This window comes from Equus asinus, chromosome 4 (assembly GCF_041296235.1).
Source record: "Equus asinus isolate D_3611 breed Donkey chromosome 4, EquAss-T2T_v2, whole genome shotgun sequence".
Taxonomy (NCBI): domain Eukaryota; kingdom Metazoa; phylum Chordata; class Mammalia; order Perissodactyla; family Equidae; genus Equus; species Equus asinus.
In genome coordinates this window covers 30,131,772-30,159,381 of record NC_091793.1, presented here as the reverse complement: position 1 = coordinate 30,159,381, position 27,610 = coordinate 30,131,772, and the positions used below count along the sequence as shown (strand labels likewise).

The 27,610-nt window shown below is 34.0% G+C and overlaps 1 protein-coding gene and 1 non-coding gene across 10 annotated transcripts in view; one reads left to right on the top strand and one right to left on the bottom strand.

Annotated features, from left to right (window-relative positions):
• CEP290 (centrosomal protein 290) overlaps positions 1 to 27,610 on the top strand; it is an 87,611-nt gene that overhangs the window by 2,059 nt on the left and 57,942 nt on the right. For 4 of the 9 annotated variants that reach the window (XM_070507034.1, XM_070507035.1, XM_070507027.1 and 1 more), the window contains exons 5-22: positions 181 to 250; positions 555 to 601; positions 3,011 to 3,154; positions 7,333 to 7,386; positions 7,992 to 8,012; positions 8,139 to 8,291; positions 8,685 to 8,867; positions 9,539 to 9,628; positions 12,216 to 12,338; positions 13,504 to 13,627; positions 17,422 to 17,594; positions 18,318 to 18,480; positions 19,966 to 20,066; positions 20,139 to 20,226; positions 21,598 to 21,710; positions 23,568 to 23,652; positions 24,200 to 24,342; positions 27,183 to 27,347. In XM_070507034.1, coding sequence (XP_070363135.1) covers positions 181 to 250; positions 555 to 601; positions 3,011 to 3,154; positions 7,333 to 7,386; positions 7,992 to 8,012; positions 8,139 to 8,291; positions 8,685 to 8,867; positions 9,539 to 9,628; positions 12,216 to 12,338; positions 13,504 to 13,627; positions 17,422 to 17,594; positions 18,318 to 18,480; positions 19,966 to 20,066; positions 20,139 to 20,226; positions 21,598 to 21,710; positions 23,568 to 23,652; positions 24,200 to 24,342; positions 27,183 to 27,347 — 2,040 coding nt within the window. Of the gene's footprint in view, positions 1 to 180; positions 251 to 554; positions 602 to 3,010; positions 3,155 to 7,332; positions 7,387 to 7,991; positions 8,013 to 8,138; positions 8,292 to 8,684; positions 8,868 to 9,538; positions 9,629 to 12,215; positions 12,339 to 13,503; positions 13,628 to 17,421; positions 17,595 to 18,317; positions 18,481 to 19,965; positions 20,067 to 20,138; positions 20,227 to 21,597; positions 21,711 to 22,843; positions 22,958 to 23,567; positions 23,653 to 24,199; positions 24,343 to 27,182; positions 27,348 to 27,610 lie in introns of those variants that run through there. The other 5 variants (XM_070507033.1, XM_070507032.1, XM_070507030.1 and 2 more) reach the window with 2 other exon arrangements.
• Positions 11,694 to 11,818, bottom strand: LOC123283651 (U6atac minor spliceosomal RNA). Its single transcript, XR_006524327.1, has one exon. It is a non-coding gene; the product is annotated as a U6atac minor spliceosomal RNA (small nuclear RNA).

Sequence of the window (27,610 nt, the reverse complement as noted above, 5' to 3'; positions counted from 1 at the left end):
AAATTATATCCTTAAGTAAGAAAATCATCTATTCATTTCAACAGATATTTACTGAATATCTCTATGTGCCAGGGATTTTAAGCACTAAGTATTGGGATAGCAAATAAAATCCTTGTTTTCAGTGCTTACATTCTAGTGTAAAGGCATATTGAAATCGCTTTTTTTTTTTTTAATGTTTAGATGAAGGCTCAAGAAGTAGAGCTAGCTTTGGAAGAAGTTGAAAAAGCTGGAGAAGAACAAGCAAAATTTGGTAAGTGCCTTAGAAAGTTTATTATGGTGTTAAATAGTGGATTCCATTTATTCACTAAGCAGTAGAGAATTAGCTTTAATATATTCTATAAAATTTGTATAGTCAATTTATTTTGAAATATATTCTAGAATTTCTATTTCATGGATCAGGTATAAGACGGTTATTTTCTCTTATGTTACCTTATTTTTACAATCATGATGGAATCTTTGAAAAGAATTTATTTTATTATTTTCTTGAAATTTATTTAGAAGTTTATTTTGAGATAAATTTGACCAATTGAAACATTTATCTTTTTTTTAAATAGAAAATCAATTAAAAACTAAAGTAATGAAACTGGAAAATGAACTGGAGGTATGTCCTTTTGTATTCCCTAGGGTATAATTGTTAATTTTATTGTTTTGAATTATTATTTTCAAATTTTCTTTTATTATGGGAATATAATTTTTGTTGTTGTAATGGGAAAAATCACAAGAATGATACTGTGTTCGTAATTATTTGTTCAGTATATGTTTTACATGCCTGTTATGTACCTTAAATTCTGCTAAAGATTAAGCATCCTGTTCTGAACAAAATAAAAACATTCAATGGCCTCATGGAGCTTACAGTCTAGAGAGATACGCAGAAGGATTAGTAGTAATCCACTAGAGGTGGAGTGAGGCACATGGGAATTTGAGGAATAGTGACGGAAGGGTGTGGTAGAAGACGTAGCTTTTGAGAAAGCCAAGAGTGAAAATATGAATGTATTGTTAAGGAACTGAATACATTGAGATTCCTGAGAATGTGGGAAGGAATGTGATATAAATGGATTAACCTTTAAAAAGAGGAGGGATCGCCTTCCTTTGTAATAGGAAGGGAGGAAGGATGGATGTATACAGAAGCTTTATGTGTGTAGGTTTAGTGCCTAGAAGTTGAGAGGGTGGAGAGAAGGTCATCTGCTAAAAATAAGAGTGGGAGATGTGGTCAAATTTTAAGGAAGTCAGATAAAGCTTGAAATATAGTGGGGAATGAGCTGGAGATTACAAGGATCTGACATCAGACAATTTGAGTTCAAATCCTGATTCTTTTACTGTTAACTTTTATGTTAACTCTGTGAACTTTGATGATTTATTTTTTTATTCCCTACTGTATATCCAGCTCCTACGAAAATGCCAACCACTCTCAATAAATACTTATTAAGTGAATTAGGAAGTCAGATCAATTCTGTGTTAGTGTTTAGCCAGGTAGCTGCTATAGAATAGAAGGATAGGGCAGTTGGAGATATTGATAAGAAAGTGATTGAAGTGATGATTTTGAAATCTTAGCTGAGTAAGCAAGGAAGTCAAGATTGGAGTGGTAGAGAGAGGTTAGGGAGAAGAGGAGTCAAGGGATTAAGGGGTCCTATGAGGCAAAGGGCAGGTATCCTAGGAATAATTGAGAGAATGTTTCTGTTTGGACAAGGTTCTCGTGTGGGCATGGAGTGGGAGGCTATAACAAATTCAAGAAGCAAGTAAAAAAAAAAAATGAGACCAGAATGAAAGTTACATAGATGTGGAAATTGCTTAGGGGACTTTTGATGGAAGCCTATGAGCCGTGTTGCCACAAATTCTCAATGAATTTTGTGAGGGAGTGACTGGAAAGTTGGTAGTTCGTTGCTACTGTGAGTAGGCAGGGATAGCTGGGTATTATGTGAGATTCAAAGTAGCTGGAGTGTTTTCAAGATGGTGGAGGAATGATAGCCTGAAAGTTGCAGATTGGGGTATATCAACACCTTCTCTTGACCCTGAGGTATATGGGATGTGAAAGAAGGAACATCTCCCATTTGAAAGAGTTTCAAAGGAATTAGTAAAGGAGCCAAACTGCAACTAAGGCAAGGAGATGGAATGGATGATTCAATAAAAAGGCTGAGCATGTGAAATATTAATTTTTCTTGGAAGAGGATTTTTGAGAGCACAATGGAAAGCCTTTTGAAGGAAGGAAAGTGTGAGAAAAATTTAGTTAAGGTAGAGGAGTAACAGAGCTATATGGTGAAGAGATTAATGTGGTTAGATCACCAAGGGATTTGATGTTTTGTACCATGACCAAAATAGCGGGAATATGAAGTGAAATGGATGTAGTCTGCTGCGAGATTTTAAAGATAATCTAAGACTGGACTGTCCAATACAGTAGCACTGACCACTTGAGGCTATTTACATTTAAATCATTATAATTAAAATTAAAAATTCAGTTCTTCAGTTGCACTAGCCACATTTCAAGAGTTCAATAACCACATGTAGATAGTGGCTACTGTACTGGACAGTGCAGAGAACATTTCCATTATCTTAGACAGTCCTGTTGGATAGCACTGGTCTAAATAGTCTGTCGTCTGAGGGCAAGGGTGGGTTAAGAGCTCTAGCGTCAGTGACTGGGGTGGAGGCTGTGGTGGTTTGTAGGCTGGGTTCAGAGCTCTGATGCTCAGGGGAAGCCTAGATAGTTCATTGCCTGTGTTCTTTGCTTCCGCAGTTTAGTCTGGTGCCTGTGGCTCAGTGACTGTAGCAGAGCTTGAGTGATTGGTCAAGTCTTCGTAGCTCTGGGTGGCTCATGAAAAGCTTACAGGATTATCAGCCTGTGAACGAAACCTTAAATAAGCTAAATTTAAAAAAAGAGGTTCTTCAGCTAACATGACTTTAAACATCTGGTGCTGATTATGATACAGATTTAAAGTCAAGATAGTTATTTGTTTGTTGTTTGATTCATTTGAATCTCCAAATATGATGGGATTAATTTGTACTTTTATTACTTTAGATGGCACAACAGTCTGCAGGTGGACGTGACACTCGGTTTTTACGTGATGAAATTCGCCAACTTGAAAAGCAATTGGAACAAAAAGATAGAGAATTGGAGGACATGGAAAAGGAGTTGGAAAAAGAGAAGAAAGTTAATGAACAAGTAAGGCACATTTTTTTCAGTGAATCTTAACTGTTTATCTAAAACTAACACCTGATTATGCTTTTTATAAGTATTGGTAACAATATCAATTTTGTATGTTATATTTGAGAATTGACATATACTTATCTATAAGGTTTTATATCACAGTTAGTGTTGTCATCACATCTTTAAAATATAATGGATCAGGTGCTTCTAGTGACTGTGACTTGGAGATTAACTCTATTTTTGGAGGTACATTTTTCTCAGGATGTTAGAATTATTTACAGAAAGTTGATGATTTGGTGTGGAGCATTGGTATGAAGAAATTAATAGGCAATCAGAAATAAGTGATTTTCTTATTTGCCATAGTTTATTTTGGAGAAAAAGGTATTTTATTTATTTATATTAGTAGTAGACTTGAAAATTAATCTTTCACTGATGATCAATCAAACTTCTTGTTTTCAGATGTTCCTCACTTTATATAATATATACATTCTTTAAAAAGTTGCGTTAATGCCAGCAGTTTTCAAATCAATGCATATTTTAAATCATGACATTTCATCTTTTATACAAGCATAATTTGTTATTACTCATGTTATTCCTTGTTATTTGTAAAATAATTCATGCAATGTTCACTTTAAGGAAAATATTTTTGGCAAATAAATTTGTACTTCCTGTCAGAAAGTAGCGTTTCATATTTTGCCTCAGCTGTAGTAAAGTTAGTACAAATTTGGTGCCTGAGTGTGGTAACTGTCCCGTCCCTGATACCCAGAAGTTTTTTCTACCTTTGTGTCCTTTAGATGGTCAATGTTCTGTTATATCCTGAAAATCTTATTTTGTACATTGTTCTCTTGGAAATGGAAGGTTATAAATTTTAAGTAAACAACAATGATTATGAGGTAATATTGCTATTTAAAGAGAATCTGTCATAAATTTATTTGTAAGGAAAAGCATCCCCATTCTTGATATGTCTATTTTACTATATAATTCAGAAGAGTCAGGTAAAATTGAGCTCTCTATACGATTTTTACAGTGGAAAAAGTATGGATTGATGCCACCTAAAGGTTGGGAATAAGCTCTTAGAGGATTATCTGTTTAGGTAACTCAGTAAAACATTACAGACCTATGGATTTCTTAATCATAAAGGATCCAACCTATGATATACAGTAATAGAATTGCTAGAGAGGGTATCTGTCCAGGTTGTTTTCTGGACTATTGTTTTTCTGTCTAGCTTATATATTAGTCAGCTCTCATCATTCATACCACACACCCTTAGCTAATCAGAACTTCTTGTTCATTCATATCTTAGACTGCTGTCTTTATTCATAGGCACACACAGAAAACTTGAATATATGGCCTGTGTACCATTGTAACTGCTAGGTTCTTTGAGATGGAATGCGGGTATGAGTTGCTTTGGCAATTTCTTCTTTGTCCTTAACCAGTCATTCAGTCTTACTGAGTGTTTATAGCATGCTAGAGACTTTGTTAGGGATATAATGGGCAATGATATTCTGCTTCTCATCAGTATTCACAGTCAATAATAAATGTAACAGGGATAAGATGATACTTAAGGATCTAAGAATACTCTGGGATACTCTGAAGGGCTACTTAAATCGGTCTTGAGGTTCAGGAAGTGATCTGTAAATTGAGACCTGAAGTAGGAGTCAACCTGGCAAAGGGAATGCGACGTATGTGGTGGTTAAGGAAAGGGCGTTCTGGGTAGAAGATACAGCGTTTGCTAAGACCTAGAGGTAAGAGATAGTGTGGTGTATTCAGGGAACTACAGTAATTCATTTTGGCTAGAATATAGGTAAAAATAGCTACTGTAGAGTCCTTACTATGTGCCAGATACTTTGTATGCATTAATTCATTATTCCTCATTTGATACTTATCATATGAGATAGGTAATATTTCCCGCATGCTACACATGAAGAAACTGAGACACAGAAAGGGTAAGTAATTGCCCATGATTACACAATTAATAAGTGGTGAAGCCAGGATTTGAATCCAGACTTACTCAAGAGTGTGTGCTCTTAACCATTGTGCTGTCCTGCCTTCCCAGTTTTCACATCCATGATCCTCTGGGGAGATAAGCAAAGGCCAGTTCCTGAGGAATTTGGTCGTTTTTCTGAAAGGAGCCAATGAATTTTGAACACAGGGATATCCTGATCAGCTCTATACTTTTAAAGTTTACTCTGCTTTGTAGAGAGTAGACTGAAGGGGGCCAAGACTAGTAAGGAGACACTTGTGCTAATTCAGGCATGTGTGATGATGGACTAAAGTAGTGACTGAGGGGGATTAGGGACATAGCCACCTTTGGGAGATGTAGATGTAATTGGACGTGATGAATGATTGGTTATCAGTGAAGAGGGAGGAACGGAGAGTCTACCTAATTTTCTGGGTTGTGCCACTGGATAGGTGGATAGTGCCATTCACTTCGAAGGGATGCAAGAGGAGTTTAGAAGATTTGTGATTATTTCAGTTTTGTACATGTTGAGTTTGAGGTCCCTGTGGGCATAGTCAAAAAGGATATCTGTGGACATGGAATTCACAACAGACACTGGGTAGATGATAAGGATTTGTGGGTCATCAGTATAGATACTGAAGTCACAGAAGTGATTGAAAGGTGAGTCTCTGAGATACAGAAATGTCTAATGGAATAAGAGGAGATGCTTCAAGGAACGGCCCAAGAAAGGACAAATATCAAGAGTGCACTGTTTCAAAAACCAAAGGAGAAGAGAATTAATAGTGTTAAATGCTTTAGTGTTAAGTTCTTAACATCTCTCTTCTTGTTAAAATGTTCCAATTCAAAACACAATGGGACTGTTTCTTAACTGCCAGAAAATAATAATAATAGTTAACTTCTAAGATTTGTATAGCACATTGCATTTTATTATGAACTTTCTTTAAACTTTTTGTTTGGAAAACCTTTATATCGTCATAAAGATCGTAAGAAATAGAATAAACGCCTGTGTACTCTTCATATAGGTTCACCAGTTATTAACATTGTGTCACATTTACTTTATCTTTCTGTCAGTATCTTTGTACACAGACGTATTACTCTCTCTCTGTCTCTTTCTCTCTCTTTTTGCTGAGCTGTTTGGGAGTAAAGTTTAGATAGCATTATACGTCATAAATGTGTATCGCAGATACCATACTTCATACTTAAATATTTCAGCATGTTTCCTCTGGAAAGGGAAGTATTCTCCAACATAATTGCTATATAATTAGCATACTCAAGAAATATAATATTAATTCAATGCTGTTATGTAATATCTCGTCCCTAATCAGATTTACTCTATTGGTCCAATACTGTCCTTCATAGTCTCCTCACCCAGTATCCAGGGTTCTATCAAGGATCACATACTGCATTTGGTTATTTATTATAGTTGCACACCATTGGGATTCCATCTTCTCCTTGAATAAGGGGGAAAAGGAGAAAAGTGAAAGATCCTAAGAGGTATGGGGTTTGGACAGTAGGTGAAAAAATCCATGATAATGGTTATAATATTTGCCTGTTTGGGGAAACCAAAGAAAAGAGTAACAAATGAAAACATTTATGTGTGGAGAAAAGAACACTTCATAATTATTTGCTATTCCACGCCCTGAGCATTGTGTGAAGGACTTTATACATCATACTTAATTCTTACATCAACATATGAGATGAGGAAACCGAATTTAAGAGGTGTTAAATGACTTGTTCACACTTGCTAGAAATTGCTGGGCAAGGGATCTTAACCTAGGCCAGTCTGATTTCAGATTGCTTCTTTTTAACCATTGTATTGTACTACCTTATATTTCTAAGTAATTTAATGCTCCCTGAGCCCAATGAGCGTTCTAGCCCTGACATAGAAGAACTGCAAAATGATAAAGATCTTGGACAGAAAACTACTCACTATTAGATTTTGGGTGAGGGGTAGAGGGTAGAGTTTTTGTTTTCTGTATCCTTGGTTAGAATTTTTTGGTTTTTGTTTTTATAATCTTTTAAACTCAGCTTGTTTTATCTTTTCTCGTCTTTAGTTAGTTTTCAAAATTTTTGGTTTATTAATTCGTGTCTTGGGTCGACATGCAGTCCTTAGTAGTTAAACATTCTTTGCTTTATTGGAGAGGATTTAAAATTTAAATTGATTTAAGCTGTAAACCTGGCATTATATTGAATTACTGCTGAATTTTATCTTATTTATTTTTTGTTATTTTAGTTGGCTCTTCGAAATGAGGAAGCAGAAAATGAAAACAGCAAATTAAGAAGAGAGGTTGGTAAAAAATTTTAGTAGTTGTGGTGGTATAACAAGAAACTTGTTAAAAAAGTTTTCATAAATTTGTACTGTAAGCAGAAGTGGAATCTTATAAATAACTGATGTGTTCAAACTAGCTGATTTTATGATGTGACTTTGTCTCAGGAAAACAGAAAATAAATCAAAAGATGAGACCGTTAAGTACTACATTCATCTCTTGGTCTTTGTGGGCAAATCTTGCTTTCTGTTTTATGAGCTATTCTTTGGTACTTTGCCAATTGAATATGTAACTGGATTTCTGCCTTATTTCTCTTATTTTTTCTAGCATTCTTTTAAAATTTATGTTTCTCATGAAATCTTCTAAGTTCTGATTATTTGGTTCTTCTGAGCCAAATAATGTTAGTACATTGTTTATCCTGGTAAGAGTTCTTTATCTTTTTAACATAATCAAAATGTTCTTTGTTTTGGTTGATGATTAACATTCTTGCTTTCTTTGGTTGTTCAAAATAATATCTCATTCTCCTAAAATTTCTCTTTTTTGTTTTCTTTAATTTCTAGTTATTATTTTTAATTGTTTATTACCTTTCTCATTTCTAATTACCTTTTCCTGTCCTTTTCTGGAGAACAAACGTCTGAAGAAAAAGGTGAGGCTTTAAGGGTGGTGGAACTTTGGAAATTTAAAGATATGTTTTGAGATCATTATTTAGAGGATGAAATTTTGCCTCTCTGGATAGTTTCTTAGTAGAATATTGTGTTTGGTCTACCTTCAGAATGAACAGCTTCGTCAGGATATTATTGACTATCAGAAACAAATAGATTCACAAAAAGAAACACTTTTATCAAGAAGAGGAGAAGACAGTGACTACCGATCACAGTTGTCTAAAAAAAATTCTGAACTTGTCCAATATCTGGATGAAATTCAGGTAAATGGATAGAAGTCAGTTCAAAGCAATGATTCTTATAAAACTTTAATTTCTCATAATATAAATCTAGTATTTAGCCCTATAATTTAAATGCTTTAGTGTAAATCTGCAACTATGTACTTGTAAAATATGAAACGTATGTTTGAAGTTATAAATCTTCTTGCAAATTCATTCTTTTTATATGCTCATCCTGGGTATTTTTAACAAGAACTAAGATTCTTAGGTACAGTTTTCTTGATATTTAATTAGTTTTGATTGGTCAACAATAATTGTAAGACCTGTAAAGCATTCTGTTTTCTCCAGTAGACACTTAGGTCTCCATTTAATTTTAATTTAGTTTACATTTCAGTTTCTTAAATTGGTTTTTAACCATAGTGACTTTAACTTTCTTAGACTTTAACAGAAGCTAATGAGAAAATTGAAGTTCAGAATCAAGAAATGAGAAAAAATTTAGAAGAGTCTGTGCAGGAAATGGAGAAGATGACTGATGAATATAATAGGATGAAAGCTGTTATACATCAGACAGATAATATAATGGACCAGTTAAAAAAAGAAAATGATCATTATCGGCTTCAAGTAAGAATTCCTATTAGACTGACTTATTTGTGTAGACATCATATTGCGTCATTACTCTTTATTTGAAAGTAGAAAGTACTTTAACTTTCTAGGATATAAATTTTTGTCTTATGCTGTACTGTGTTGTCTTATACTGTAATATGTTGCCATGCGGATGTATTTGTCTATGTATGTTTCTCTGATTCCCTTACACATACCTCGTAATTCTTGCCAGGTAGGTTATATAGGTGATGACCTGAATGAATATGTAGATAGCAGTCCTGCAAAGCTAATAATTATGGGATTTTTCTACTAAAGACTCTTGGAAGTCCTGTGGACCATAAAGTTCAATTTTACACCTTAAAATAACTACACTGTAAATGTCATAGAAACCAATACGTTGTTCACTATTTACATGGGATTAAACGTCTTTAAAAAAAATAGAATAATGCTTAAAAATTCTCTAGTAATGAAAAATAATTATACAACTGTAAAGATGCAGAAACCATTAGATGTCACCTCTGACTACAGAACTGCTCCAATAATGAGTAAGCATTTGTAATGTATATGTATATATGTTTATGTGTATGCACAGGGTGTATGTATCATACATGTGTAAATATTCACACATAATAAATGTGTTTATATTGCACTAATTTGCAACAATTCTTTAAATAATTGTTGCCTTTTAGGTTCAGGAGCTTACAGATCTTCTGAAAGCGAAAAGCGAGGAAGATGATCCAGTCATGGTAGCTGTCAATGCAAAAGTAGAAGAATGGAAGGTACTTTTTTAAATTGATATCATGTCTTTTATTTGTATTTTAGATTTCAATTTTTCAGTCTTAGTTTTCTTTAAAGGCCTTATATTATTTAATGACATTCTTATTAGGCATTTTTGAAGTATATTGAATATCTTAGCTAGGAAAGCTCTAAGAACTGTTCTGTGTAGTCTTCTAGCTTGTTTGTGGTGGAATGAGCTCTTGTACACCAGTGAGTTAAATTTTAATCTCTTCAATAGAAATCTAAGTCCAAAATGTTTGTCATCTAAAATAAGTAATTCTAAATGAAATTTAAATTTATTCACATAAATCATGGTTACCTTGTATACATTAGTTGTATAGTTCCAGGTTTAATTTTAGTTCTTGCAGCCCTCCTTCCATGTCAGGTTAATCAAGCTATTGGCATTCAGTGGCAATGAGAGTAAGGAAAGGGGTCTTTCCGAATCACCTGAGAAGTCTTTCCAAAAGTCTCTTCCTCCTCACCACTCTGCAACCCCAATCGAATCCTCCAGCATTACCATATCAGAAGCTATGATTGTAATGATTGTGTATTTTGAAACAGTCTCAAATGATTCTGAATAAATAATTCTCATTTTAAAAGCTATCACTTCTATAGTTAATGTTTCTAACAGTGTTCCTAGAAATCTTGTTGGCTATTTGGAGTTGGTTATCATCTGGGAAGCTCAGATAACCTGTAGAATCAATCAGAGGTCAGTAAACTTTCTGTAAAAGGCCAGGAAGCAAATCTTTTGGACCATCTGGTCTCTGGTATAACTACTTAACTGCTGCTGTAGCGTGAAAGCAGCCACAGACAGTGCGTAAAGGAGTCAGCAAGGCTGTTTCCAATAAAAGTGTACAGGAACAGGCAGCAGGCCAGGTTTGACCTGTGAGCCGTACATAGTTTACCAACCCCTAGAAAAAAGGAGTTGTTTTGACCATATTTAATTTTAGGGATGAGAGATGGCAACGTAGGTATTCTTCTTCACTTCACTTTGTTTTTACTTAATATCTTTTAAGAATTTGCATCAGTACATACAGTATTGCTCTGTTTTTTTAATGACTCTAATTTTTCTTTGTAAGTATGTTATGTATTTGATTCCCTATTGTGTGACATTTAGGAGGTTTCTGATTTTTGCTGTTGGAAACAATGTTTTAATGAATATCTTTGTATATTTATTATTTTGAAAATGTATATCTGTAGAATAAATTCTACAAGTGTAATTGTGATATATATTACAAATATATTTCTCCAGTTTGTCACTTGTCTTTGGCTTTATGGTATTTTTTGCTATGAAATGTTTCTTTTTATATTGCATAAATTTATTTTTTTAATGGCTTTAGGCCTTAAATCATAATTAGAAAGGATGCTGAATATAAAATTTTCTTGTATTTTCTTCTAATATCTTCAACTTTCTAGTTTCATCTTTTACGTTTAAGTCTTTAAAGCATATATTATTCATTTTGGTATGAAGAGTGAGATATGGATGCAACAGAGCGAGTCTGTTGTCCGAACATCATTTGTTGAATATCTTATCTTTCCCCTATTGAAATATAGTTCCATTTTTATTACATGCAAAACTCCCGTGGAATTTGAATTTATTTGTGGACTCTTCTTTTATATTGATTGATCTATCTTATAACCATGTACACTTGTTTTAATTATTGTTTACATATTTGAAAAAGCTGTTCTCATTATTTATGTTTTTATACTTTTTCTTATAAACATGCTTTTTTTAATACGAATTTTAGAAACAGTTCTTAAAAATATCTTATTTTATTGGTATGTATAAAATTTATAAGTTAATTTATAGATTGATTTTGATATTTGGTCCTTCTAGTGCAGAACACAAGATACCTTTTATTTTTTTTATTGAGGTATAATTGGCATAATATTGTATTGGTTTCAAGTGTACGAAGTAATGATTCAATATTTTTGTATATTCAAAATGATCACCACAGTAAGCCAGTTAACATCCAGCACCATGCATAGTTGCAATTATTTTTTTCTTGTGTTGAGAACTTTCAAGACCCACTTTCCTAGCTATTTTCAACTGTGCAATACAGTATTAAAAAATGATGATTAGATGCCACAAAATCGGTGGCAATGCCTTAACCATATACTTGTCGTCAGGCCCAAGGGCCTCTTCCATACTTGTCAAGGGAGTGCTAACCTTCGCTCTTTTCATGCACTATTAGATACCTGTCATTCATTCAAGGTATTTTATGCTTCTCAGTGACATTTTAATGTTTTCTTCATAAAGATTAGTTGTACAAACTTTTTGTAGTTCATGGAAGTATTTATAGCTTTTTGTTTTAGCAGTGGGTTTTGAAAGCTTGAGAATGTTTAAAGATTGAATTCCTAAAAAGGCAAAAATTACTGAGTATTTTCGAATCTTACCCTATTTGAACTTGAGATTGTACACGCAAAAGGAACAATGATTATTCCAATAGTTGTTGATCCTTTCTCACTTCAAAGAATTTTATTTCCTGTATTTCTCTGAAATCGATGGTATATATTAGAGTATTTACCATAAATGAGGAATGATGTATTAATTTTCCTCTTATGTAACAGATCCTATTTTATTTCTAGTTAATTTTGTCTTCTAAAGATGATGAAATTATTGAATATCAGCAAATGTTGCATAACCTGAGGGAGAAACTGAAAAATGCCCAGCTTGATGCTGATAAAAGTAATGTTATGGCTCTACAACAGGTAAAATCTCAAAATTTGGTATATCAACCAGTTTTATTAAAGTTGGCAATGAAACTCTAAACTGTGCCTTACTTATCTAGTGGCTTGCACTATTGGGTATATATAAAGTCTTTTGAAGTTTCTTACACCATCCAGTCCCGAGAAAAAATTAGAATTAAGTTTAGAATTAAGAATGGGATTATTTTGTGTATTTTTCTGTCTTGATGCAGATAACACATTCATTGTTTTTCTTGGGAATTATTTAATAACTATTAAAAATCTTTAGAAATTTTAAAATATCTTAATATATACTCCAATATTAAAGTTTATTATATTGTATTTTAGTGCTGATATCTCCTATACAATTTGAAAAAAAGCAAAAAGTATGGTTATAATTTTTACTGCATAAAGACTTCATTTTTAGCACAAATAGATTCATATAGAAAGAAATTACATTTTTACCATCTGTGTTCTGTATTCATACTCCAAAAGCAAAGAAGGAAATTTGGGATGTATTCGGAAAGTAAGAACAATTGCATGGGCCGATATTTTTTTTTAAAGATGGGCACCTGAGCTAACATCTGTTGCCAGTCTTGTTTTTTTCTTTTCCTTCTTCTTCTTCCCAAAGGCTGCCAGTATATAGTTGTATATCCTAGTTGTAGGTCCTTCTGATTGTGCTATGTGGGATGCTGCCTCAGCATGGCCTGATGAGCGGTGCCATGTCCATGCCCAGGATCTGAACTGGCAAAATCCTGGGCCGCTGAAGTAGAGCCTATGAACTTAACCACTCGGCCACGGCACCAGCCCGAGGGATGGCATTTTTGAATGAAGTATTGAGTAAGAGAGAAAACACAGGGCGAAACACAAACATACAAAATGCTGAAAAGATGGAATTGGATGAATGATGAGGAAAACTAACATAAAAAAAGAGTCATGAGAAGCCACAAATATTAGAGTTCTGGAATTCCTTTTTGCCGGAGTGTCATTAGCCATTATATTAGAGTGACTGCAGTGTACCTAACATTGTGTAGTGCAGTTGAGGTATACAAAATAGTAAAAGGCATGGTTTTGAACTACAAAAAAGTATATTCAGTAGTCTTATTGAAAGAAACTTTTTTCCTTACTTTTAAAATGTATATTAATATTTATGAAAAGATAATATGTGATACTTATAAATCTTTTATAGGGTGTGCAAGAACGAGATAATCAAATTAAGATGCTCACTGAGCAAGTAGAACAGTATACAAAAGAAATGGAAAAAAATACTTTTATTATTGAAGATTTAAAAAATGAGCTCCAAAGAAACAAAGGTAATTCAATATTTTATAAGTGTATTGTTATTTTATATACTATTAAATATTTAAAGTATTTTATTTTTATTAAAAGAAAATCATGTCTTGATAGACATTATTGATTTTTCTCTATTTGAATTTTATCATATTTTCGAAAAATTGTGCAGGATATTATTAACTACTTAACATATGTTACTAGTATTTAAATTTGTAAATGATGGAGCTACTGTCTGTAATTTTTCTCTAATGAAAGTTATGTTAACCTCCATTACCAGATTGACTGTATAAAAGAAATGAAAAATGGTAATATAATTGATTATATTTATTTAATTCTCTTTTTATAAGTAACAAAAAATGGAGGAGAATAGAATTTTGATCAGTATAGCAATATTCCAGATAGTTTTCAGAAATAATTTGACTTTTCAGTATGTGAATTAACCTTACCCAACTTATTGTCTCATCATATTCTCCCTACCCTGGATTATACTACCTGACATATCAAATCCTCTGAATATAAGCCTTTACAACATTAGTGATTTTCTATTTCCACAGCACTACATGCTATAGTTGTACCAGTTATTACCAGTTAATGCAAACTATTCATAAATAAGTTCATGACACATTTATTATTGTTGGTGAAGATAAAAAATAAGACACAAAGGGGAAATAGCGAGTGAGTCTGTGTGTGTGTGTGTGTGTAAATGTAAGTGAAATGGTGGTGGTGGTGGAGGTGTAGTTGTAATTTAGATAGTGAGCAAAAGCCTCAGTGAGGAGATACTTTAAGGAGGTGAGGGAGTGAGCCATGCAGATGTCCCTAAGCAGTGGGAGTAAATGCAGAGGTGCTGAAGCAGGAGTGTGCCCAGCAAGTCTGAGGAGCAGCAAGTCTGGCTGGAGCAGAGTGAGCAAGGGGGCCGTAGTAGGTGATGAGATCAGAGAGGTAACCAAGGCCATTTCATAAGGGCCTTAGAGTTCATTATAAGGACTTTGGTTTTTATTTTAAGTGAGAAGGGGCACCAAAGTTTCTGAAGACAGGAATGATACAATTTGACTTAGACTATGTCTGCAATAGACTGCAGGAGTGGAAAGGACAGAAGCAGCAAGACCCGTTATAAGACTGTAGGATATGAGAGTAAGAGTTATCAGGACTTTCGGTCTGAACACTGGGAAAGACTGGAAAGATGAGGTATAGAGATGATCAGGTACTTCGTTAAACAGGACATGTTAGGTTTGAGATGCTTATTAGACATCTGAGTAAAAGTGTTAAGAAGGCACTTGTATATAAAAGTCTGAGGTTTGGGAGAACAATCTAGGCTAAAGATATAAATTTGGGAACCATATGCATAAAAATGGTAGTTATTGTCATGAGGCTGTCTGAGATCCTCAAGGGAGAAAATGTTGGGTAAGAAGAAAAATCTAAAGGTGAACTCTGGGATCCTTTTACTCTAGAGACTGAGGACATGGAAAGGAACATCCAAGGGAGACTGAAAAGGAAAGTCAGAGAGATGGGAGGACAACCAGGGGCATGTAGAGTCCTGAAAACCCCTTGAGGAATGTTGTCGTGGAAGATAATAAGCAACTGTTTTGAGAGCTGTATTCATTGCTGCTGCTAAGTCAAGATGAGCACTGAAAATTGACCACTGGATTTAGCAGTGGTGATTTTTGGTTGAAGAGAAAAAGGGTAGAGATGAAATAGAACGAATACAGAGACTTTTTTGAGGGCTGTTTTTATGAAGGGAAGGAGAAAAACAGAGTAGGAGCTTGAGGAGAAAGAGAGGTGAAGAAAGTGTTTTTCTCTTTAAAATGGAAGAAATAATCATGCTTCTAGGTTAATAGGAAAAATCTATTAAAGAACAAACAATTGATGAAGTAGGGAAGGGAGAGGAGAACTTCTGGAGTGATATCCTTGAGAAGGCAGTGGGATGGGGTCTGGTGTTCCAGTGGAGTAGTTGGCTCTAGGAGCACAGAGAGTTCGTCCACAATAACAGGAAGGAAGGTGGAGTATATAGATACAGGTGCAGGTGGCTGGGTAGGTGTCCTGATGGGGAGAGCTTGTAGAACTTCTCCACTGATTGCTTCTGTTTTCTCAGTGCTTCTGTTTTCAGGGAAGGTTCTCAGCTGAAAGTGAGGATAGGGGAAGATGTAGGAGAAGTTTGAGGAGAGAAGAGACAGGAGAAGGTATGAAATGGCTGTCTGGAAGAATGAACAGACTAGGGAAATGTAGTGTGATTGTTGAGCAGCATCAAGGTCCACTTGATACACATATTTCTGTATGTGTGTGTATTATGTATGTATGAGAATTATACCTTGACAGTAGTTTAAACTGCTTTAAAAGGATGACTGATATTATGGATTTTGTATATTCCTGCCACCAGGAGAAAAAGTGGTGGTTGATCTCGGTTATCAAATAAGGAAGAGGTCTTATCTAATGACGCTTGAGTCAGACTGTAGTCATATGACCCCTAAAGCCCACAGAAGGTGTGTGTCTGGAGTATTATCTGTCTCTTGAATTTGGCTTGTAAATATGACAACTAGTGGTGGTCTTCTATCATTGGTTAGGATTAGGTTTAGCTATCAGAAACATCTGAAAAATGGTGGCAAAATCAAGATAGAAGTTTATTTCCCACTTATGTACTGGTCTAGAATTAGGGTATTGTCTTCATCTACCTCATCCAGAATGGAGCTTTACCCTCACGTCCACATCCCAAACAGCAAGATAGAAGAAGAGAGGGTAAGAGGCAAAGAGCACATACTGAAGGGTAAGCAGGTTCGTATACTCTGGAGGGCCATGTGGGAGAAAGAGACAATAGGTATTGGGGACAAGTCAGCCTTTGTCGCGTTCTCCATCGAGACTGTTCACTCAAGAGAGCAGGGTTCATTTCTTATAAACATATGTGATCTCTCACACTAGTGCAATGCCTGTATCTAAGTATGTACTTTATAAATCAGTAGATGTTTATTATGGATGAGTATAAGAATGATTTCTGTCAATAAATTTCAGAAGGATAGGAGTATCATATTTTGGTATTAGCAACAGTTTGGTATGATAATATGAATAGAGATTTTTTAGTTGTCAGTTAGGATTAAGTTTAGCTGCCAGTGACAGAAAAATCAAATGTAACAATGGTGTAAACAGGATAGAAAGGTATTTTTCCATGATATAAACAAAGATGAGGTGACTAGTTCAGTTGGTGTGATAGCTGCACAAATGTCAGATATCAGGCACCCTGATCTTGTTGCTCTCCCTGTCTCAACATGTGGTTTCCATTGCATGTTCCAAGACTGAGTTCCAGCCGTAAAATCCATTTTCCAGCTGGCAGGAAGGAGCAAAGAGAAAAGAACGATTCATTCCTCTCCTTTAAAAACATTTTCTGAAATACACACATGGCCTTTCTGTTTATATCCCATTAGTCACATGACTACACCTAGCTGCTGGCGTGTAAGTGGAAATTTGTTCTTTATTTCAAATGGCCGTGTGTCCAGCTAAAAATCCATAGTTCTATTACAGCGGACGAAAGGGAGGTTGAATATTAGGAACAGAAAGCTAGCAATCTTTGCCACAATGATCCCTCTTTGTAAAGCAGTATTTTGCAGTCTTTCATAATCCATATCCCTTCAGCTAAGATTGTATTAAACTTTACTTTTTTAGTTTTATTAAACCAAATCAAAACTTTATTTGACAAATATAAAATTTTAATATCCAAGGGACGTTTTTAGTGACATAGCACATTTCCTCCTCCCCATACTGGAACCAGTGATGTAAAGGAATAAGTAGTCAATTTAATTCATTCATGTTTTTTGTTTTTACCATGTAGGTGCTTCAACACTTTCTCAACAGACTCATTATATGAAAATTCAGTCTAAGATTCAAATTTTGGAAGAGAAAACTAAAGAGGCTGAGAGAACAGCTGAACTGGCTGAGGCTGATGCTAGGGAAAAGGATAAAGAACTCGTTGAGACTCTGAAGCGATTAAAAGATTATGAATCAGTATGTATTTTTAGCTTGTCAGTCAAGGAGCTTGGAATCCACCATTAGACTGTTCTGTGCCATTTACTGCATACCATTTAAAAACATTCCAGAAGTTTCTTATGTAAAGGTTATTCTAATTGATTTGTGATAAACTATTCAAACTTCTGAGCAGCATTTACTTTTTGGCAGGAGGATTGTTTTCAAATCATTTGATCAAAGCATTTTGCCCATATAATCAGCTTTGGTGAGGCAACACGGTTGGATTCTTTGTAATCTGTGTCATTGTGCCACCATGTAGATGTGACGTCACTGGGTAATTTGATAAACGTTATAACAGGAATAGTTTTGCTGCCTAGTTTGCCAACACAGCCTTACTTTGTACTTTTCATATTTCTAAATCTGATTACCACTAAAGTCAGGCAACTAATGACTTACATATTCTAATGGTATCACTGATTCACCCCCACCATTTCTTTTCTATATTTTGTTAGGTGTTTTGTATGTAATATTCTGAGTCACTTTGCCATTAGGATGCTGTGCAGGGAAGTTTTATCTGTTCCATTTTTTATGATTATTATTACTGGATTTGTTTTTTAAAATCAATAAAATACACAGTTTAGTAATGTAAATCTTAGGTATATGTGCACTTCCCGTCAGACTTAATAAGAAAATACATTCACGAATTTGAAAATTTATTAAAATAAACTATGTTATACTTAAATTAGTTTGGGTATTTTTCAGGGAGTATATGGTTTAGAAGATGCTGTTATTGAAATAAAGAATTCTAAAAACCAAATTAAAATAAGAGATCGAGAGATTGAAGTGTTGACAAAGGAAATCAATAAACTTGAGTTGAAGATAAATGATTTCCTTGATGAAAATGAGGCACTCAGAGAGCGTGTGGGTAAGTCATCTTTTAAGATATGTATATTGCTCAACCCTAATTCTCAAGTCATTTTTGTTTTCCTTTTTGTTTGTTTATTATTACTACTTTTAAATAGTTGAATGCTTTTTTTCCTCAAATAAATCCATCTATAAAAATATTGAAAACAAATAAAAGTGGAGCTGCTCTGATTGAAGTGGGATTGGGGATTTGATGGAGTTGGGTGGTGGGCAGGGGGCCTGGAGCACTGCTTCATTCAGTCCAGGATCTCCTCAGTAAGTTGTTTAAAAAATCAGTCTGCTAAGTTAATGCCACATAGTAGAAGTTAACCCTTTTTGTCTCTCTAACAAACATAGGATTTGTATGACCCATTTTAGTTTGCAAAATACTTTGTTTCAGATGAATTCATGAGGATATGTAGAAATACTGTCTAAATCTTTTTAAGACTTTTGAAATTTAGACTGCTTAAGTTTTACTTTGGTTGAGTATTTTAAGGTTACTATTGATTCTAAGAAGTAGTAAGTAAATATAGCTTGAGAGTTTATATATTGATTTCAGTAAATAGTTCATTAGTGAATATTAGTAATTTGAATGTTATAATAGTCCAATCTAAATTGCTACTTTAAAATGTAAATGAAGATCTAAATAATGATTTCATTATACTTGGTAAATACCAGTTAATACTTTCTTAGAGTTAAAATGATAATCAGTAAAAACTATGCTTTAGAGGAAGGAAAAATAAATATTTTATACAAATTATTTATTTGTAAAAAAGTGTCTAATTAGGACCCAGAGTCATGCCAGGACCTCAAGTTAGACATCTAATCAGCCTGACCTGTCAGGTCACAGCCAACCTCAGTCTGGAAATTCCTGAATATGACTGAGCCATCTAGATAGCTGTCACAAAGACCAGATTTTCTGTATTTTAAGGGTTCCAAATCTTGGTTTGTAATAACTTGAGACAATCTTGAAATCTGGTTTTCAGAGCATGGCTTCTTAGTAAGAGGCGGTTAGACACACTGGGAGCATCAGACTAGTCATGATAATATAATTGATATAGATATTAATAATGACTACTATGTACCAGGCAATGCAGAAGTACTTTATTTGGGTTAATTTTATTATACTCCTTACAATAAGCTAGAAAAAAATAGTAAATATAGTATTATCCCTACAACTTAGTTAATAGTTGAAAGTGGGAATTGAACCCGAGTCTGTTTTATTCCAAAGCTTCTGTTCTTAATTAATACATTATAGTACCTCTGTGACAGCCCAACATAGAAAAGAAGACAGATACTGATATGTTTTTGTCAAGATTTCCATTAGTAATTGTGATAAAATTTTAACTTGAAGGGTTACGGTTCGAATATCTGGAAAATTCTTGTACGAAAAGTACCCCATTCTTCCGTGGTGCTGGCTAAGTAAATTATAATCAGTTGCTATATGAAGTTTTGTAGTTTATTTGAATGTTAATAAGGTTTTAATCATATTTGCTTTCTATTTTAGGCCTTGAACCGAGGACAATGATTGATTTAACTGAATTTAGAAACAGCAAAAATTTAAAACAGCAGCAGTATAGAGCTGAAAACCAGATTCTTTTGAAAGAGGCAAGTGCGATAGTCAATTGGTTATTTTCCTGGTTGAACTAAAGAAAAATACTAATAATTTATGCTTTGTAGATTGAAAGTTTAGAGGAAGAGCGACTTGATCTGAAAAGAAAAATTCGCCAAATGGCTCAAGAAAAAAGAAAAAGAGCTATAACTTCAGGTATACTTAGTTATTTCAAGCCTTTAAAAGAATCATTGGAAAATGAACTGTCTGGATCTGAAACTTCCTGTGTTGGTAATATTATCACTATATTCCTGAGGTTCTGCTACAAGTTTAATAAAGGAAAGTGATGGCCTGATGAAGAGTGTATAAGTGAGTGTCATTGGGTTCAGTCCTAAATCTGAAACAGGTAGGAAAAAAACCAAGAAAAATAAAATAAGTGAACAAAAACAAGCTCCTGAATCATGGACCTTTGAAAACTTTACAGTATGGTCTCTATTAATCTCGAGACAATCTCTGTATTTTCTGATTAGTAATGATAAAACTTAGTAATTTTTATGTTGGTATATATTACTGTTTTTTTTTTTTTTGAGATTTTTGTCCTTTCAGCAATGCCCTTTGTTCATATGTAGTTTTTCATAATGGGCAAACACTTTTATGTGTGTGTGTGAGGAAGATTGACCCTGAGCAAACATTTGTTGCCAGTCTTCCTCTTTTTGCTTGAGAAAGATTATTGCTGAGCTAACATCTGTGCCAATCTTCCTATTCTTTATGTTGGATGCTGCCACAGTGTGACTTGATGAGCAGTGCTAGGTCCGGGCCCAGGATCCGAACCTGTGAACCACAGGCCACCAAAGCAGAGTGCAGTGAACTTAACCACTACCCTGCCAGGCCGGCCTCTATATTACTGTTAATATTTTCCCTTTCCTTAAGAGCTACGCTTTGAAAACTTTCTTTGTACATGATTCTTTATTAAGTGAAAGTAATGTTTTATTGAATAAAAATTAACATCTTTTTTTGGGGGGTTTATCTTACATGATAGAAAGAGAACAGTTGGTTAAGTTTTTTAATGGCTATTGCAGTGCTTTTTTGTAAGAAGATTATAGAGAAGGAATTTTTTTTAATTTGACCCACGTCCACAAGAATTTATGAGTAATAGAGGTTTTTTATTTGTTTGGTTTTGTTCTTTTAGCATTATAGTCTCTATAATACATCAAAAAGCTTCTAGAGGGGCAAAACTTCTTAATTTATTATTGTATTAACCAGGTTAGTCATTATTAATGATTCTTGTCTGCTTTCTTTATATGTGTCTTTTAACTGTTTTAATACTTACTAGTTAATACTTTAATATAGAATGGGCAAAGAGTGATAGAGAAGATAAAATTCATATTAGTTTTTCATATTAACACCTTTTTAAGGGTGAGCTAAATCAGAAGGTTGTCTAGGCAACCTGTGGATCAAGGATTTTGGAAATAATTATTCCGCCTTTTGTTTGAGGTGAAACTTGATTCTAGTTTTTAAGAATTAAAATGTTGGAATAATAAGAGAGTTATTCTTATGTTTCTGATTTGTTAATTCTTTTGTATGTAGGATTGACTATTGAAGACCTAAACTTAACTGAAAACTTTTCTCAAGAGAATAGAATGGGAGAAAGAAAATTTGATTTCATTAACCTCAAAGATATGAGTGAAGCGCAATCAAAGGTAAAGAGAAGAAAGAAAACTGTTATTATCAGTGCTTTCATGGCTGACCCCTTTCTGTCATTTTGGACATTGCTTCTTTTTATAGTTGGTAGATAAAAAAAGTTTTCTTTTTTAAATAACTTGTTGATCCAAAGATTGACTAATGAGACCTTATTTACTCTAAATACAGATTAGGAGTTCAGATAAAGTAGAGCCGCTGCGTAGGAGACCATCACTGAGTATTCCACAGTCATACCAGAATGAGCCAGAAGAGAATATGACCATAGGATCATTATCAAGAATGTTATCTGAACTTCGTCATAGTGTAGAAAGTGAAGTGGATCGTTTCGTTGCATTAACTAGACATTCTTCATCTATACAAGGAAAAGATAATTCACCTCCAGAAATTACAATAAGGGAGATTTTTAAAGCACCGTGTCTACAATCTTTAAGAAATCTAGAATCATTAGTTAATACCTTGAGTAGGGAGAGTCATGAAGAAATTAATGACTACTTATACTCTCTCTCTGACGACTCTATGAAGAAAGTGTCAAGAGGCCATCAGGCACTTGAGAAGACTAGTTTCACACAAAAAAATGATTCATCTTTACAAGCCTTATCAACAGCTTCAGACTTAATGCAGAAGTTATCACTTAGGCAAAAATCTGCAATATTTTGTCAACAATTACATGATAATAGAGCTGATATGGATAAATCACAGGTAGCAGCCTCAGAAGATGAACAAGTTCATGCCCAAATAAAATATGCCAATATCAGTTTGAAAGACGATATAAGACAAAGTGAAGTACCCTTACAGACAGGGATTTTGAAAAGTAAACTTGAAGTTAATCTTCCAGACCCTGTGCCTAATACTGCACAGTCAAAATTATTTCAGGTAGATCCACTTGAAAATCTCATAGAACAGCTACGGAGGGAACTAGTATTTCTTAGATCTCAGGTGAGTTTTCCTCCAAATTACGTTCCTGAGATTGCTTCTTTATTAACTCTTTTTTATGACTTCTCTAACAAAGTTCTGTAAGTAGTAATTATAATAAGAATTTTTTTATGTTTGCACGTTAACACCAATTTATACACCTTCTACTTTTTAAAAAACCTAAAAACCTAAAAATGTTATGAAGTCATTGATTTGCCTAATTTATTAAATGTTTCTTTAGAATGAAGTCATAGCACAGGATTTATTGATCAAAGAAGCACAGAGTAGAAATGCAGAAATAGAGCTTGAACGCCATAGAAGCCAGGCAGAACAGGTAGTGTAAAGGCAGACCATTGAAAGAGACGACTGTGGTACTAAAGACAAGAACATTCGTTGTATCTGTGCTTTTTGCTGTGGGTGTGGGGGGAGGGAGAAGATGGGAGGAGGGTTGGCATCTGTTTTACCTTTTAGATTTGATTTTATTTTCGTGGCTGCTACTGTGTCTCTATAGCTTGTTTTTGGTGTGTTAAACCTCAATTGAGGGGGCTGGCCCTGTGCCCCAGTGGTTAAGTTTGTGTGCTCCACTTCAGTGGCCTACGGTTTTGCCATTTCGGATCCTGGGCACGGACATGGCACTGCTCATCAGGCCATGTTGAGGAGGCGTCCCACATCCACATGCCACAACTAGAAGGACCCACAACTGAAAAAATATCTAACTATATACTGGGAGGATTTGGGGAGAAAAAGCAAAAAAAAAAAAAAAAAAAAGGAACATTGGCAACAGTTGTTAGCTCAGGTGCCAATCTTTAAAAGGAAAAAAACCCCTCAATTGATCAAACTTTATTTAAAACATCAAAACTGTAGACTATTGTGATATTTTGTAAAATTTTATTTGTAATATTTGCAATATTTGTAAAGCTTTATTATCTTTCTGTTTTATTTAGAATGAATTTCTTTCGAGAGAAGTAATTGAAAAGGAAAGAGATTTAGAAAGAAGTAGAACAATTATAGCCAAATTTCAGAACAAATGTAAGTTACTGTTATCTCTTATTTTTCTATTTATTTATCTTATACTGAAAATCATGGGTCTGAAAGGTCTTTAATACATTCTCTGTTTTCTAGTCTGTTTTAGCCTTAATTACTTCCATAACATAGAGACTTCAGTCTCTATCATTTATCTATTTGGTTTGCCTTGCTATATTCATTTTCAGAGAATGTTGTTAATCTGAATTTTTATGATGACAAATGTCTGGTTTCTTCCTTTTGTTCTCTAATGAAAGTGAAGTTAGGAAAACAAATTTAAAAGATTTTTAATATAAAATGAAGGCAAAATATGCCTATGATTTTTTTTTTCAGCTATGAGATATATATGTATATGTGTATGATCTAAATAGGTATACCATTTAATTCAACTATTCACACGTTGGATTTATTGTTGAAATTTTTTGTACATTTATTTACATTTGCATTTTACAAATGGGTTATTTTTACTATGTGTGAAATACGTGTCATCTATTTAGAGTAGTGTAAATTGTGAAAAAGATCTATTCATTCAATGAGAAAAATGTCATTTTAGTAAAAGAATTAGTTGAAGAAAATAAGCAACTTGAAGAAGGTATGAAGGAAATATTGCAAGCTATTAAGGAAATGCAGAAAGATCCTGATATTAAAGGAGGAGAGACATCTCTAATTATCCCTAGTCTTGAAAGACTAGTTAATGTAAGTTATTTTTTCATATTAATGGTTTTATTTTGTTTCATCACTTTAAAGATGTTGTTCCACTGTCTACTGGTCTCTAATTTCTGATGAGACATTTGCTGTCATTTGAGTCTTTGTTCCATGTATCTAATTTGTAGTTTTTCTCAGGCTTCTTTCAAAACTTGCTTTCTATATTTGGTTTTCACCGGTTTGATTAGGTGTCTAGTGTGTGTGTGTGTGTGTGTGCATGCGCGCACGCACCTGCACATTTGTATGTGTGTGTGTGTATCTTGTTTGGGGTTTGCTGAGCTTCTTGACTCTGTTTACATATGCTATTCACCACAGTTGAGAAGGTTTCCGTCATTAATTTCTTCAATTATTTTTTCTGTGCCATTCTCTCTGGGACTCCAATGAAACATGTTAGACCTTTTGATGTTGTCCCACAGATTCCTGAGGCTCTGTTCATTTTTTTTCCCCGTAGTTTTTTATCTTTCTTTCTCCCAATTGGATAATTGCTGTTTATCTTCAAGTTCACCGATACTTTGCTCTGTCATCTCTGTTCTTGTGTTTCAAGGGTCAGCCTGAGACCTGGCAGAGTTTTACACAGAATTCGGTGCTCCTTTTGCAGGCTCTTTTCTTTCTGAGATTCCCCTCTCACTTTCCTGTGGCTTTGGGCTCTATCCTCTGGTTTCTAGGCCAGAAAAATTACTGGTCACTGCAACTGCAGCCTGCCCTCAGAGTAAAGCCTTAAAAATGGCAAATTCGCTTCTGCTTGCCTTTGTTCATCTTCTAGAACCTTTAAGTAGCTGTTTCTTGTATTCACTTGTTAAACGTGGGAGGGTCGATCTCTCAGGACTTTAATAGTACAAACCTAGAAGTATAATAGAATGTAATAAGAGTATTTTAAATATTTAAAGACATAAGCGTTGCTACGGGAAAGATCTTAGCCATGAAGTAATACTCTATTTATATTTACTATATAGGGACTTAAGAGTTCTATAGTATTAATGAATGTTACATAAACTTGAATAAAATATACATTTCAGATCCTTAATATTTAAATATGTCATTTACCTAATCTGAACATATGTAGCATACATTATTGTTCCTCAAATTTGTGCTTGATTTAAATAGAAAAAAATTCTTATTATTCATTGAATTGCTTTTTTATGGTGACTAGTCATCAATTGAATACTTATTTTTGTAACAGCACCTTATTGTTAGCAGAGAGGGAGAGTGATACTGGCATGTTACAAACTTCCTGAGGCAAGAAAATCATTTGACAAAATTATGAGAACCATTTGATTCCTTTTATACGTTATTCCTTCTAACTTTCCTTCTCTGGTGACTTTGTTTTGCTGCTGCTGTTTTGAATGTCTGAAATGATTCTTCACATTTTCTTATATGAACATATCTTGTCTATGCTGCTACCCACTACTAGTACTGTCTCAGATAAAATTTGGTTCTTCAAAGAAAACTCTACTTGGTGACCAAATACAAACAGAGTGAGTAGCCCAGGAAATTCTAACTACTTCTGTTTCGGTTGACAGCCTCTAGCTTTCCCAGAACCACTGCTTCCATAGATTTCATCTGCTTCATTCTGGGTTGTCATTCTTTTTTCTGATTGATATGTCCTATCTGAAACTCACAAATGATCTAACAATACCTCCTCTAAGAAATCTTCAGAATCAGTGATACTTTAGATCAGATAATCTGGTTTATGCACTTCAGTTCACTTTCTATTGCTACAGGATATTTTTTAGTGCCCTAATCATCATCTAATTCAATCCCATTTTACCAAAAGGTCATGTAGACAATGTGGTGCTGTTTTTCAGCAAGACAACTAACTAGACTACCTTGTCTGTCAGAGTACCTTCTTCTACCCACTTCTGTCTTCCTGGTATCCCCTTTGAATTAGAATAACTTATTACTCCACCTGGCCTGCTCTGATCTCCTTAGGGTAAAGGCTTTTATAAATCTGCTGCCTGCAGTTAGACTCCAGATGGCCCTCTTGAGAAGGAGATTACATTTGATTTTACTCATCTTGCCTTCTCCCTTCATTTCTGAAGCTTTATTTCGCATTTAACAGTTCTGTTCCATGCAGTTCTTTTAAAGTCCAAATATATTTGTTTGTATCTGTAACACTACATGTGTACTCAGGTGTATGTATATTTATGCATGCCGTTGTTGGAGAATTAGGACCAGTGAAGCCTCTTTGATAATATTTTAATATTTGGTGTATTATTTTTGCTTATACAGCACTCTTGGGTAATACTGTGTCATCATGCTTTGCCTTTGTTTTCATGTATGCTTCAAATGTGTGGAGAGGAGGCAATAAAAAGTTCACTTAACTGAATGTAGCAACTATTTCATTCCTTTGCTCATGCTTTCAATTCAGCTGCTGGGTAGTTTCAAATCATTTATATATAAATTATTTCATTTTCACTGAATAAAAACCTTGTGAAGTCGACAGAGCTAACACCTCTTCTTTAGAGATGAGGAAACTAAAGTATAAAGAATTTAAGTTACTTGCCTAACTAGTAAGAGATCAGTTAAGATTTGGATTCAGTCATCTTACCTCCTGTCCAGTTGTTTTTCTAGTCTACCAGTCTACTAAGATTACCTAGATGTTTGTTAACTGTTATAATGCAGTAATTACTGCTTGGAAATACTGTGTAAGTTAAACTAGAGTTTTATAAATTTAAATCATAAATAAGAAATAGATCTGACATACTTTGTTATTATGCATGGCATTGGGAATGGTAAAATGCTTAAATGTGAATTTTACTTAAAGGTAGATTTTTTTCCTATAATTTTAGTGTTTTTCTTCACACTTCTTCAATATAATCTAAATATAATAGGCCATAGAATCAAAGAACGCAGAAGGAATCTTTGATGCCAATCTGCACTTGAAAGCGCAAGTTGATCAACTTACTGGAAGGAATGAGGAGTTGAGACAGGAGCTCAGGGAATCTCGGAAGGAGGCTATAAATTATTCTCAGCAGTTGGCAAAAGCAAATCTAAAGGTAAGAATTTTATTAAAAGAAAATGGTAAGCATATGAACATAGGTTTAATGTGAAACTTTTAATTTTTTAAAAGTGACTGCTTTCTGAGGAAATGCCCCTGGAATTCATTCTTTCAACATTAAGAAAACTATTTGGATTTTTCTTATAAAATTAAGTGGAAAAATGAGTACCTTAGAATATCAAAGAATACAAAAATTGTAAATATATACTTAGGCATTTCTAAGTAGAAATTGAATTATGGTTTAATTAATTCTAGGTGGGG